General features: G+C 41.7%; 1 protein-coding gene across 1 annotated transcript in view; it reads left to right on the top strand.

The window, feature by feature from the left end:
* Positions 1-5,606: 5,606 nt before the first annotated feature.
* gpr158b (G protein-coupled receptor 158b) overlaps positions 5,607-15,415 on the top strand; it is a gene marked incomplete at both ends in the record, with an annotated part of 52,304 nt that continues 42,495 nt past the window's right edge. The window contains 2 exons of the mRNA XM_079172875.1: positions 5,607-6,463; positions 11,898-12,003. Coding sequence (XP_079029001.1) covers positions 5,607-6,463; positions 11,898-12,003 — 963 coding nt within the window. The remainder of the gene's footprint in view (positions 6,464-11,897; positions 12,004-15,415) is intronic.

The raw sequence follows: 15,415 nt of genomic DNA on the forward strand, positions 1-15,415 counted from the left end.
ATTAACGGTTACAGTCGTGCTACCTTTGAGTGCTATCGGAAATATCAGAATTTGCCGAACGCACAGAAACGCCGTCAAGATTTCTCGGTGGGGACAATTGTGGGAATATAACTACACTAATATTCTGCAGTATACATTTGGTGTGTCCTCCTATGACATATTAGTCAGGGACAATTCTGTTGCAACGTAGATTGTGACATTTGAATATCAAACCCGGAATTAATTAGGCTACTTAATTAACCAAGCGGTATTTTTTTGAAAATGTGCCCAATGACACTGAATTAACGGGTGACTCTGTGGGCTCATATACTTGTTGTGTCAAACATAACTCCAAAATGAGACCACTGGAAACATAACAAGGACACAAGCAACCTCTAGAGGGCAGCAAAGACTAAATAGTTAATTTATTTGACTATACTGTGACACATTGTGCAAACAACTTATCCTGTCAGACTAAAACGATATGAAGAAAGTAAACTCAACAATCAGTCAGGCAGAGATGTTTGTGTGATGTCTGGGTGTTTGAAAGCATGTGTTATTCTACAGGATGAATATAGTTCTTAGTTATCCCCTATTTTAGCTGGAGATTCACTCCTGTCTCCTGACAAGCTGATTTCACACCTGTCTGTTCACGCTTGCATAGTACAAGACAATTTATGAAGCCTACGTCAAGAACACACACACACACACACACACACACTCACACATTCCACAGTATAATTCCCGGGGATAATGTGGAGGTGATTGTTGGCGAGGTGCATGTGTGCAGTCAGATGGGGCTTTCAGACTGAGGATGTAATGTAGATGAGGTTGTCGTGTCTCACCTTGATAAAAGCCCAGAATGTCTTGCAAATCTTATGCACAGACACTGATGCACGCCTTCAGTAGTGGTTGTGATTACGTTACTGGGAGTAAGAGCTTTGCATGATTGAGGATAATATAATATTTTATAGCATACCTGCTGCTCATAACTGTCATATGTATTTGACGTTCATAACAACATGAGTTTGCAAAGGCTGAATTCACTCAACTCTGTGTCCTGTGACCCCACTTCCTCACTGACAACATCACAATGCACATATTTTCCGACACTTCCACAAAACCCCATCAGACTGTCTGTGGAAACATCTGGTTTCTATTATAATAACCCACCTGTTCGTCAAACAGAGCTGACGCGATAAGGCTGTAATTGGATTAATTATATGATTTAATTAAGTCTCAGCTGCTGTTGCATTATAATAAATAGACTGAATGTGTGCCTTTCTGGTTTAACAATACTTACAGCTGGGTGTTGTCAGTATAATTGATGTTGGAAACAATATTGAATTAATGCTAAACTGAACTAATATGACCGAGGGGGGTCATATACTGCACTGGTACTGAGGGCAGGTGAGTACTAAAGGACCCTTATGAAGGGACATTATCACCAATAGCAACACTGGACATGTGTCTTTGACAAATTTGAGAAAGACCAATTACATCTCTATTAATCTGCCTGTATTTGGTTTGGAGAAAGCTGGAGAAAACCCACAAATCAATATGTCTTCCATATGTTCCCAGACATTATGTCTGATGTGTTTTTGTCTCTGCAGGTGACAGAGTGTCTAAGTGATTACACTGTTGCTGCAGAGTAAGTCGGAGCAGTGACGGGTCCTTTCTGTAAATGAGTTTTCCTTACAACAGTTACAAAACTTCAACATGGTGACATAAATGCACTAAGTTGTCCTTTTGAGTGGATTTCAGGTGAATGTGTTTGTCTATGTTGTCTGGCTTTTGATAGACTGGCAAACTATCCAGCATTTACACAGGCTCTTAGTGTGCTGGAATAGGTATTTTTGTATTTTACAATAACAAGGGGGACACGTGTGTATAGATAAAGAACACAACATTGTGCTAACATTTGATAAGATACTGTAACAATACTCTCTCAGACTATTTATTTTGGAACATTGCGCTGATATTTGCAGATGAAATTAATTGTATTTTCACCAGCGTTAGTTGATTGAACTGTCTTTCCTTTGGCAGACGGTACAAGGAAATTAGCATAGTTACAGTTTTCAGCAGCCTTTTTCATCTTCATTAGACAACTGCAGGTAACCTGGCAGCCAGAGCATTAGCATCTAACAAAATAATTACTTTGAAACTTATACTATATTCCTACTTTTATTCTTGATGGCCTATTTCTGTTTTATACCGCCACAAAACTGGCCAATTTGACTCAGAATTCTGCTGAACGTTCCCATTCATTCTTCTTCATCACTCTTGGTTACCCTCCTGATACCCTCTTAGATGTATGGTCATAGAAGAAGACTTCAAACTGAGGCTAAACCAAGTCAGCAATCATATATTCCAACAGTCTTGCTATATGTACAGAAGCTGCACAGCAACCGAAGATTAAACATATTTCCCACTTTCATGTTGTTGACAGCTTACATGATGGAGAGCTATGGTTGAAAATAAACCTTTTACATCAGAAGATGCTGTTATGACAGTAAACTGCTTCAGTGAAGGGAGCAATTAAACACCATAATTTATACGTATTCAAATTGCATGGGAGTGTGAAGAAAGATGACTGTAGAATATGGAAAAACTTTTCAGCCTCTGAAAATGACTGGCTCCGTCATGGCATCCCGGATCAAGCTGCACCTGATAGACGGTGTATCCCTGATGTCAAATTTGTAATGGTAAGATGTCGAACGTATTGCAAGTGAAAATAAAAGCACGACAGGAATGCACTTCTGCTGTTTTTTTGTTGTTTTTCTTGTGTATAGCAAATGGGCTTCAACTGCATTTAGTTGTGCAGCCCTGTGTTGAGTTGAATTCAGGGCATACAGCACACACCTATACACTTGTAAAGGAATGTTGATGTCCTTTTCATTACAACACAAACTTCAAAGCAAGAAACTGTAAACGTATCTATTGAGCCCTGGTCACCTTCCCACTGACAGCAACTCTTGTTTCATTCCAAATACAGCTCCCTGCATGGGTGAGGCATCGCAGCAAACCACAGCATGCACTTTAAAAAAAAAAAAAAAAAAGTACTCTTTCGCTCATGAGCCTTTTATTTTTTTATTCACTTGCTCTTTTCTGAAGAAAATCTAAAGGAACCTCTGGGAGAACAGAGAGCGTGGGTGAAAGAACGGCTGGTACAGCAGCCTCTCATCCACTGTTGCAGTTACGCACTCAAGTTGTAAAGCATGCAGATGAAGCAGCTAATGCCTATCAAATATTCATCGGGCCAGGGGAGGCAGTGCAGCTTGTAAAAGAAGATGAAATAGAGGGGGCAGGAGCAATCGTTTCGTACAGTCTCTCGTCTCCTTCCCTCTGATGCTCTCTCGGTGCTCGGTACCGTCTCCTTTCCTCCACCTAATTCACCATCTCCACCACTACACAGTGGGTTTTGATGGGGCCCCGAGGCTGCTTAGTCATTTAAACTAATGTACAAAATGAATGAAAGAGTTCTTAGTGATTTCTGAGATTTACTAGTACTTCCATGTTAGTATTAACTGTTCTAACACCAGTTATCCATCTACCTTTTTGAATATCTACCCGTCTGATTTTGGGGCAGATTGATCAGTGTGCGAGTGTGTCTGTGTGTGAGAGGTGTATACTGTAGATCTAGTGCTGCAGGGCCAGACAGGCTACACCTTCCCCGTCTCTTGCTGCAGCGGGCAGCACGGGGAGAACTCTGCGGTCATCACCTTCCACTGCCATGGCAACGGCCTGGGAGTCACCCCGGGCCGGCCGTACGCTGCAACGCACATTTAAAATCCGGGGCTGAGTCCCGATGAGCCCCAGAGAACGTCAGAGCAGACCGAGACGGACACATGAACACAGAAAAACTCTTGCATTACAAGGAAAACAATGCTTTCATGTTTGCTTGTTTTGTTGATCCAAGACAGATGAACACAAGGAGAACCTAAAGTGGGATTTCCAACCTGTGTGAGTGAGAAAGAGCGGCAGGTGGCACACCAATGATCATCTCTCTGACTTCCCTTGTTCACATTTTCACATATTCTTTTATGTGTGTCTTATGTCTAAGTATATATAACGATATAATGATTTCTGGCTGCTGAACATTGCTGCATTTACAATATCGCCCACTGCTGTCTTTACTTCTGATCTTCCATCTGATCAGGAGGGACAAGATGACAAAATGTATCCTCTGCACTGCTGACTGTATCTCAGCAAAAAGGATCTATAGTATTCTTCTCAACAGCAGATTCAGCAACCGTGTTTCAGTTTAGGTCTCCAATATGCAAACTATGGAAGTATGTGAGAGACCTACAAATAGCTATATTCTGCTATATTCAACTTCTAAATTGTTTACATATTTCAGATTGAAAACACAAATTCTGCTGACTCCTGATCAACCATAAAAGTTCACAAAATTGCTGAACATTTTTTAGTTCAGAGCATGTGTTGCTAGTTACATTTCAAATGGGAGGTGTGGTATAGTAAGTGTGTGTGTAAAGATACTTTACAAATAAGCCTCAAGGGGCTTCACAATCTGCTCAGAACATCCTCTATTCGTAGACCCACGATTTGGACAAGGAAAACTCTCTCAAAGACCCCTTTAACTGGGGATGTATAGCAAAATGACAGTATGAACAATCAGGATAAAGAAAGTATGGATACTCTAATAAAGTGCTTCATTTTAATGGGAAACATGAAGTTAAGTAAAATGAGTGTATGGTTTTAGGAAGCAGATGGTAACGTTTAACTCTAGAAATGTGAGGGAAAACTTTAACGCCTGTAATGTGTAATGTTTTGCTGTCCACATGCTTCGGGCCTTAAACTGTACACATAAACGTATATTGTTTATTCAGTAACATAAACACATTGTATGCTTGGCTTTTGTTGGTCTCTTTGTCATGCACACTATTCCTTTGTATTCTCTTTTAAATCATCTAAAGGAGCAGCCTGTCAGATCCAGTTGACAGGCTGCTCCTCCGTCCTCGTCACTGACAGCCTTTGCTCCCCACCGCCGCCCTCGCTTCTCATCCTACGGCTGCTACTTTCAGCACCGGACAGCTCCGGTCGTTCCCACGCTCCGCCCACCTCCGGCAGACTGGCAGTGAGAAACAACCACACACACCGGTGGGCGACACTTTAAGTGGCCTATTAGGGTTATATTGGGAGGGACGGAACTTCAAGAAGAATTGGCTCCGTGTCTCGTCATCGTACTCCTCTCACATGGATTCCTCCGAGAAGGAGTCAAAAGAGACCGCGAGCGCTCGTTCATAACGTCGCTACACATGAATGGATTGCGGGGCTGATGAGAAGGTTTGTGTAGTTGTTGTTTTTTGAGGAGTTATGAGGCTGGGGGGTGTTTGGATCAGATAGTGCTACTGTTAAAAACGGAGAAGAAGAGAGGAAAAGTCCGTGTTATCGCGGATAAAAGATGCCCAGGACGGGAAGTGGAGAGGCTTCATCGGTTTCAGCTTGATTCATGGGTATGCAAATCAGGACATTCTCTGGCGTGTGCTTCCTCAAGTGTTTCTAATACCGTGAAGCAGTGGAAGAAATAGAGTAGCTTTGGTTATGCTCGCCACATCTTGCCAAGTGCCCACGGTTTCTTCTCTGTGCCTGTAAAACGGATCGATATGGCACTCCTGGTCGTTCCGCTGCTTCTGCAAACGGGGCTCGTTTTGGGATCAAACTTCGGTTATGTGGAGTGGTCGGATAATGAGCGGGAAGAAAGGCACCCACCGATCTTCAGCACCCAAAACATCAACAGAGAGCCGCCCCACCACCCGACCTACAACTCGGTACCGGGCACCGAGCGCGCGGTGGTGGCGCACAAAATTGAGGAGGACCTCCCGAGGGTGGTGACCGCGTTCCTGCACACCGGAGACTCCTCGGCGCTGAGGCAGGTCAACTGCTCGCGGAGGTACGAGCTGAGCAGCCTGCGAGGCGGCCTGCACGTCGCCTCCCACTACTCCCTGCACAGCATCCTGGATACCGTAGCGCACGCCACAAACTTCCTGAACATGATCCTGCAGGCCAACAGGTCCCGGGAGCAAACCTCTCGGAGGGACATCCACTGGTACCACGCGCTGGTCCAGAGCATCCTCGAGGGGGACCCCAAAATCCACAGGGCGGTGGTGACTTTCCACGCGGACGCGCCGACGCCGGGCCCCAACGTTTTCCTCCAGGCGACGAGAACCGAGAAGGAGGTGGTGCTGCAGGACTTGTCCGGCTCTGCGCACCGTCAGCTGAGGAGCAGGAGCCCCGAGTCCGACTGGTTCAACGACTTTAGGGACGGTAGGAGACCACACATGCACAGAAGAGTCCAAGAGGTATCCGGCACCAAGAGTGGAAGTTACCTTCTGGACAAAAACCAGATCAAGTGGTCGGCACCGTACCTGGAGTGTGAACATGGGGCGTTTGTGCCCTATTGGCTGCTCACCTTGTCCGCTGGTTTCTATGGACTGAAGAGCAACTCTGCACCTGAGTTCAGGTGAGAGGAGGTGTTTGTGTGTGTGAGAAAGTGAGAGAAACTACATGCAGTTTGTGCTTGATACGTTTTGTGACAACACTTCTTGTCTTCTAAATGCATAAAAATGCATGCAAGTTCATTTTACACATACGGTTTTCAGAACATTACAACAGTCAACCAGAAGTAGGTATCACACATATTAATGCTCTGTGAGAGTGAATTTAAATATGGATCATGATGATCTGCAGCCTTGATGCCAGAAACAGATGGTCTAAAAGAGGCTTCATAGACACAGGGAGACCTTTCTCATTTAATATGCTCGCCTGTCAAAGCGCAGCTGTGCATCTCCACTGCTGCAGCCTATAGCATCTAATGAACACTGCAAGCTTTACAAAGTGCATTTGGTGGTAAAGTGTTTAAAGCTGGCATCTGTGTGCTTGTGTTAGGTGCATACAATCACCCAATGATCTCATATTTCAAGGCTCCGGACAAAGAGCGTCTTGAAAAGATCAATTAAGACATTAACGATGAAAGACACTGCAATATGATGCCACTCTGAATTTCAGGTGCAATAAACCCTTACAGCTGTCTAGAGATGTATCACACACGCACAAAGATGTCCAGTGATTTACTCATCATAAATCATTTAGTGCACAAAAACCCCACTTTCTTAATTTCTTTGGAGCCACTATTCTACTACACACACACACGCACCAGCAAATGTTAAGTAAAATATACCCTAACACTAGAGAATACATAGGACAAATGAATGTGGGTGACAAAACACTGAAATGTTGCTTCGTGGTTCACACGCAGCAGTGTGTCACGCTCGTGATTTGGGCCTTAGGTTGGCAGGCATCCGACGTGTCCCTGAGCAAAGTGCTGCATCACTACCTGCCATAGGGACTGACCCTTTTGGGTTATGGAGCTCGTTATCTGGCCAGGAGCTGCTCTGGACATTTTTGGGAGTTGTACTGCGGTTACAGTTGTAGTAACTGTGGAGCCACAGAATCAGTTTGATCAGAATCGTCATGGTCTTCCATTTTAGCTTAGTGAGACACTTCACTTGAGTTAAGAGTCTTATACAGTTTCTATTTGCCATCACAGCTCACATATTTCTGGCTGAGACGCCCCATTTGTCTCCAAAAATGACTTATTGTCTGTCTGAAACCATCAACGTGCAGTAATGAGGATGTTTAGTTGAGAGAAATGGAAGATCTGCTTGTGTCAGTTAAGTGTTACGTTTCATTAAATTAATTCAGTGAATTAATTCATAATTCATCAATTGACTATTCAAGCTCAGCCAAGAGGGATTTTAAATGAGTGACATTTTACAAGTGACGATGATTTGTGACAGAAAAATAAAAGTCAGACACTTGTGCATCCAATCCCGTGTGTCATTTTCCTTTTTTGTGAGATGGATCCGTTGACATGCGAGCGCAGCTGTTATAATTTCATCCAAAGCACTTTTAGCCCATGGTTCATGCCTAACTTAAAGCGCAACAAGGAGAAAAGTCCTAAAGATGCAATTGATGAAATCACAACAGCCACTGAGCTGAGCTGTCAACAGATCGATCTCGGTGGCAGCCGAGTAAATTGTATCTGCTGATAATAACCATTTCAAATCGTTGAAAGCTCCAGAAAAATGTATTAAGTGGACAATGAGTTTGTCTTTGACTTGGTCTGCAAAAGGTATGATGTCAGCAGAGGGAACCACGTTAGGAGGGAACGTAAAGGCCAGAGTGTGTCTCATACAAAGATTCACTCCCCAATTGAGTAGAACTATCCACTACTGAACTGGATGCATGCTGTTTTCCTTCTCACTCTACTTCTTATAAAGTGGGTTGTGGTCTGCAACTTTCTATGACTTCTGCCACTCATCTCAGTGCTGTGAGGACATTTCTAAAAATAGAAAGCTGGTTGGCTCTGAACAGAGCATAAGCTAGTGTAGATGATGGAGTCAGTTCCACTGTGTCTGCTGCTCTCTACCTCAAAGCAACCTCTTTCTCATCTTTTTTTCCCGTTCTCTCTGTCCTTCAAAGGCCAAATTCAAAACTCAGTCTGTGGCCAGTGCAATTAGTTTTGGGAGCAGCTTTCGCACTACAGAACAGAGCTTATTTGTTTTTGCAAACCGAATCAAAATGTACAGAATCATGAAGTAGGGAGCGGGGACTAGACTGCCTTGAGACACAGCAGGACACTCTTTACGTTCAGTAGCACTGTTAGAGGTGATTTTTTTTTTCTGACCAGCTGTCAGAATATAGGTTTGCAGCTGGCTTTAAAGTAAGGATGCACTGATCCGATACTGACATTGGATTACGGGCCCACACTGAGCCAAATAGCTGGATTGGATATCAGAGACAATGGGCCCAATCGATTAAATTCAATTCTGTGTGTACGCCTGATTACACATGTGCTCGTACTACGTCATTCACCAGCAGCAAGCTGATAGACTGCATAGCTGAGGGAGATAACAACAAATATGTTGTTTGGAAGTAGTTTACACTTCAAATTCTACCGGCTACTTGCAATATCTGCAAAGCCAATTCTTCGATGGGTGGCATTAACGCTGCAAAACATTACACAACTAACTAAATCAAGCACCTCCAGAAGCATCAGGCTGAAGAAATTAATGAATTTTGAAGATTGTTTTTTACCAATTTGCTGGTGCAAGACTGAAATAACATTTCCCAAAATGTATATCAATGAAGATGTATACATTTTTACTTTTTGATTTACAAAGTTAGGGAAGCAATGTTTAAGTCAAGCCCTAATGTTGCCCTGCATAAAAGAATGATCCCATTAACTTCCACACATTAAGGCATACAGCTTATTAATTAACACTGAGCCCAGATGTTGTACCGGGACTTAAAAAGTCAGATTGGTGCATCCCTACTTAAAGGGGGAACAAGTACCATTTCCTGTAAGTCAGAACAACAATAGATAGAAGAAACTAATTTCACCATATGAAGACCCAACCTCTGCTGGTCAGACTGCACAGGAACAGCACAAAAGAGAGCACATGAAGCTAATGCTGGGGACAGTTTTGGAAGAAAACTGAGTGACTAATGATATTTGTTTTGTAGATTTACAATCAAATTAATACATTTTAACAATCTTAAAGATTATGTAAAACAACGACAGACTAAAAATAGAATCGAACTTGGCTGTAGGTTTGATTTGTAAAGCTCAACATTTTTTTGTCACTCCGGTGTCAACCCGTTTGCCTCCCTCTCTTTCTGTCGGATTGTGTACTTGAGGAGAGCTGGTGGCCAAAGCCTCTCTCCATGCTTGTTTGTTCCACTTCCCAGCAGGCAGATGGAAGTAACGGGTGTCAGACCCATCCACCGAAAACCGGAGAGGAGACAGAAAGATGAGGGAGTGAATGTGAATGTTCAGCTTGTACGACGGTGGAAGAAATGGGTATCGGAGAATGTAAATCAAAGAAGACAAAGAATGCTTTTCATGTGGGTATGTGTGTGTAAGAGAAAGAAGAGAGAGAGAGAGAGAGAGAGAGGTGAACTGGGCTTGGCGATGCACATTAGGTAGACTATAATGAAAACAGCTTAAACGTAGCGCCACTGGTTTAAATCTTAGGTAGTTATCCTCTATATTGCTGCATTCCAGAAACATCCCTGAGCAATATTTAAACGTATTCACTTTGCAGTATGGATTTGTGATGGCTCACGGCTGCATGGGCCAGCAGTATACGAGTCTTGAACTGTGCCAACGTCCTGCAGACATGTTTGGGTCTCCCAGCAGAGAGGAAACGTGAGAATCTTTCTCACCTTCGGTGGCAAAACAGCTGCAGTCTGCAGTGTTGCTGAACAGTAGAGAACACACGTCCAGTTGCTGTCTTTAGAAGTTTACATTGAGACACAAAACAAGGACAAGCTACTTCCAGAACTATTTGCACTGGCCCCAGATAAACTTAACTAAATCAATATCTCAAAGAATATGTCTGGTCCAAATCCAATGAAAACACACAAACCAACAGTAAATAGATTTTTCTAAAAAGTCTTGCCTGTGTATCCAAAGTCTGATAAAGCTTTGGAGCTCCATCGTTTTGCAAAAACTATTACAAGTAAATAAATGAGCTACGCTGTTTCACTGGGTAACATATTCCTTCATTTCAATGAATAATGAGAACAAACATCACTGTAATACACGCTGAATGTGAATTTATCTGCGGCTGAAAATAGTCCCCAATAACTGCTGTAAACGACAATGCACTGCTGTTTCAGGTAATTGCACTCAGTTGCCAGTTTATAAGTAACACCAAACTAAAATATTGCAGTCTAACGCTAAAGCCCTGCATTCCTTTCTTCATGAATGGGTTATAAGGTTATAAAGCAGATGGCAACAATGTTATTCAATTTGGAGTCTGCGGTCTCCACCAACTCCTGAGTAAAATATCCGGCTCTATAGCTGCTCAACTATGCTCACCGGTTAGTCGGTACCTTTGTTTTTTGGCTGATTGAGTTCAGTGGGTTTATCGGAGCCCCTTCACTGAAAACAGCCTGGCGTTTACAGAGAGATTTACGCCAGCTGGTGCAAATATTAGGACAGCTCTAGAGACAGCTCCTTGGACAACGATCGTTACACATCTCCCCACATCCATAACCTAACAACATACAAATATTGTTTATTGAGGACTTGATGAAGCATATTTTGTTAAATCAGTACTGTTGTTCAGCATATCGTATTAGAAGAGGTTCAAGAATTAATTTATTCTATTTTTCATGTGAGTAAACTTTCCTTTTTTTTCAAAAAAGCAAGGGGAAAGCTAGAGACGCAGATTTCTTTCAGTGTGTCCTTTGTGGACCAAAACAATACAACCTTTATATATCTCTTAGTGCATTTCTAATGTCTGCCGTTGGGGAGCATATAGTTGTTGTGCTAGTGTTTATTGAAATTTCAACATTGCTTCTGTTTCCTTTTTTCTTTATCTTCCTCTCTCTGTGTTTCACCTCCATCACTCTTACTTTATTTCCCACTTTCAATCTATTTCATTCATTCCTCTCTATTACCACCCTCCCTTTCCCTGCTTCGCCCACCATTGACCTTACTTCCCCTGAGTGCCACTCTTTCATTCTTTATAATTGTGTTCTCTTTTATTCTGGTTTTCTCTGCCTCCATTTCCTCCTCCCTCCTCTCCCTCACACCAATTTGCCTAACCTCATACTATTGTGTCACCTTTCCCCCTCCCATTTGTTTCCTTAACTATAACCCAATCTAATCATTTTTATAATTACAATTTTTACTCCTTATCATTTCCTTCATCTTCTCTCTTCCCTCTTTCGTAACATCTCTGTGATTCCACTATATCTTCTCTCTATCTTTGTACCGGCTTCTTTCTTTTGGGATTTTCTCACTATTTCCTCTAACTCTACTCATCAATCCTTCCCATTCTCCTTATTTCCTCCCTCTTTCCTCCCTACTTTCTCTCTGGCAGGGGTGTGGTTCGTGTGGATGTGAACCTGCAGGATGTGGACATTGACCAGTGCTCCAACAGTGGCTGGTTCGCTGGGACTCACCGCTGTAATCTCACTAGCATGGAAGTGAGTCTGCTCAGCAATAACAGTCTTTTGTCGCTTGTCTATGTTGTCATGCTGGTGTGCTGTAAGTGAAGTTAGTGTATTTCACTGTTACATTCAACCATATGTTCAACCATACACCATTTTGTCTGAAAAAATGCAACCAAACACTGCGATCACAGCATTCAAATGTGCATCAAGTGAAAAAGATGATCAACAGCTGTGTAATATCAAAGAGTAAAGACTTTAAGGAGGTGTTTTTCACCATTTCCACAAACATTTTCCTTATTATAAAGTGTCCTTGATTTAGCCTACTTACTGTAAGTACATACAAATGCAAGTATGCTGACATGCTCACAATGACAATGCTAACATGCTGGCGTTTAGCATGTTAGCATGCTAGCATTGGCTTAGCAATAAATAACAAATAGAGTTGAGGTTGATGGGAATATCTTTAGTTTTTCAGTTATTTGCCGAATGGCTGCAGCAAGCGGTGAACAGCTGTTTGTGTGGCATCTCTTCCGTCTCTTCCTGTTTCCTTCACCTACATTCCCCTGGGTCCTAAGTCCCTCCTGGTACAGCTTCCTATCACCCTCTATGTACCAACGTACATTTATAACAAATACCACAAATATTACGGTATTCAGCGTTGCATATGTGTCTGACCAAAATACCAAAAAAAGCAATGATTCATTTAAATTATTTTTTTTTAGTTTTTATAGTGTTTTTGTTTGGAATATGTATAATAAGCATATCATTTAGCTATCGCGACTGAGAATTTAACAAACATAAAAAAAAGGGAAAAAACATGATGTAGGTTTGCAGTTTTCAAGGTGTATATTTCAAATTGCATCTCTTACACACATGAAAATAAAGTTGTGAACACCGGCTGAATATCTATTATCAGAATCATAACTGTTTTTTAACTGCTACTGTGTAAAGAGAATACTGCTGTTAAAAAGCACCTTATTTGTTTAAAGTGTTTGCAAACCAAATTTTATTGCACTTTTGTTCATATAGCAGTACTTTTAAAATAAAAGTGCGCAATACACTACTTTTGAATTCGTTATTGGATTTTGCGCATAACAATGCGATTAATCGCAAAACAATCATGCGATTAAAAATTGTAATGGTTGCCCAGCACTAATATATATTTATATATATATATATATATATATACAGTCTGGACCGAAGCGGTATAATGATAGATAGATGCCATTGATAGAGCCACAATGCTAGCATGGCTAAAACGTCACTCGTCATCGCATGGTAAATTGTGTAAAAAGACAAAACCCTAGACAATAGTGTGTCTGTAGACATCAGTGAGTGGGCTGCAGTGTGCTTGTCTGTGATGATGAGGGTTGGTGATGGTGATATGTGTGTGAGAGTGTCTTCTCCATGGTATAGCGCTGATACCTGTGTGACCGCTGTGATGGAACTGGCAGCAGCCATACATCATGTTTGTATCTATTAGAGCTCCTGTGTGCTGTTTGTGTGTGTGTGTGTGTGTGTGTGTGTGTGTGTGTGTGTGTGTGTTTGTGTGGGCTTGGCTGTGCGTTCATTGCCTCGCTCATGTCAGTGCCAATGCATTAGTGTTATGTGATGTATTGCATGAAGCCTCTCTCACTCCACCAGGGCTGAGTAGCTGTTAAGGCTTGCGTGGCATGTCGCTGGCCATATGATGTATTATATATGCAGTGTAATGGATTGCTGCAAGATGTGGTGAATAATTGACCATGCTCTTTGTCTGTGTGCCTCAACCGCACTCGGTTTGTCATGGGGGGAAACTAAAGAGGAAACATGTCTCCATGTTTGTCTAGATCTGTTTTGATGTTTCCTCTGTATTGTTCCATTGTCATAAGCAACTCTCTCATGGCCACTGTCTGAAAAAAAATCAGAATGGCGCCGATTATAGAATTATATCTGCTGTTCAGATATGTGTTTGTGTGCAGATGTGTGTGTGTGTGTGGTGTCTTTCTATTGTAATCACAGTGGTGAGCAGACCCAGCCTTTTAGTTATTAGGGCCCTTCTAACCAGTCCATCTAAGACTACTTTCATGGACTTATCCAAGGTGTCTCCTGTGTGTGTGTGTGTGTGTGTGTGTGTGTGTGTGTGTGTGTGTGTGTGTGTGTGTGTGTGTGTGTGTGTGTGTGTGTGTGTGTGTGTGTGTATGCAAGTTTATGTATTTTAGTTGTTACTATATGTACATTTTTGTGTACAGTATGTGCATACGTTTTTCCTTCTACTCTCTGTGCAAACATTTAAACTGCTTATGTTCTGTAGATAAAATTAAACCTGAACATGAAACACTATTAGAGGAGATATTCAGAGGATCATTAGAGAGCTTACCACTCATTACTCTCCTCGTCTGATTCTACTTCACACACCATATTTGGCAAAGCGGCAGTCAATGATTCAGTGCCATCTTGAATCAGCAGTGTTACTTGTTTCAAATGTAGGAAGCAATAATTAAGAAAACAGCAGAATTGAAACTTTGAAAGATTACAAGTTTTGTTAGAGGGGACAAGTATTGACCAATAAAATCAATCTGTTTCTAACAATGCCATCAATCTTTTCCTTCGATGGATTCATTATTTAGGCGATTAGTCGACTAATTGGTTGTTTTGGTCTTAGGCGACTAAGATTCCTTTAGTCGATTCATGCTTTTTCATGCCGAATTAATTATGTTCAAGAAACTAATGAGCATATCTCTGGTCAACACAAGATTTAAAGTGGTGCTTTTGTGAGATTCTTTGTGGAGAAACTCAGTTTTACAGATTTGTCTATTAAATTAGTCATCAAACTCATATAAGTGTTAGTTGACTAACAATTTCTTTGGTGGAGGACAGCCCTAAAATCAACAATAGGAATTATATTTTTCTTGCAGGATGAATTTAGATGTATTCCAGCTGTCCACTGCATGTGTAAGGATTTTAAACAGAGGGCAGTTCAACAGAGGTTACACATTTGTATTGGAGCTTTTGCATTATAAAGCTATAAAACACCAAGATTAAGAGTCTATAGCCATGCCAGCAGCTGTACTTTGTGTGAAATGGTAACACCAGCATGCTAACATGCTCACAATAACGATGCTAACATGTTCATGTTTGGACGTTTTTTGGCATGAATGTGTGTACCGGATTTCATGACAATCCATCCAATAGTTTTTAAGACATTTCACTCATTACCAAAAATATCAATCTTAATGTGGCTGGATGTGAAAAAAGTCAGGGGATCATTTAAGTCATTACAATTCATCCTCTGGGGACCATGCATGTCTGTACCGGATTCTATGGCAATCCATCCAATAGTTGAGCTTCTGTAATATCTCCAGACTGTCACTTAAATCCCTGTTCTATAAAGAGAGGTGAGAATCAGCACAGTTATAGAAGGAGACGTCATCAAGAGTTTTCTTCAAAAACAACAAGCAGTTTC

This window comes from Pholis gunnellus (genome assembly GCF_910591455.1).
Source record: "Pholis gunnellus genome assembly, chromosome: 14".
Taxonomy (NCBI): domain Eukaryota; kingdom Metazoa; phylum Chordata; class Actinopteri; order Perciformes; family Pholidae; genus Pholis; species Pholis gunnellus.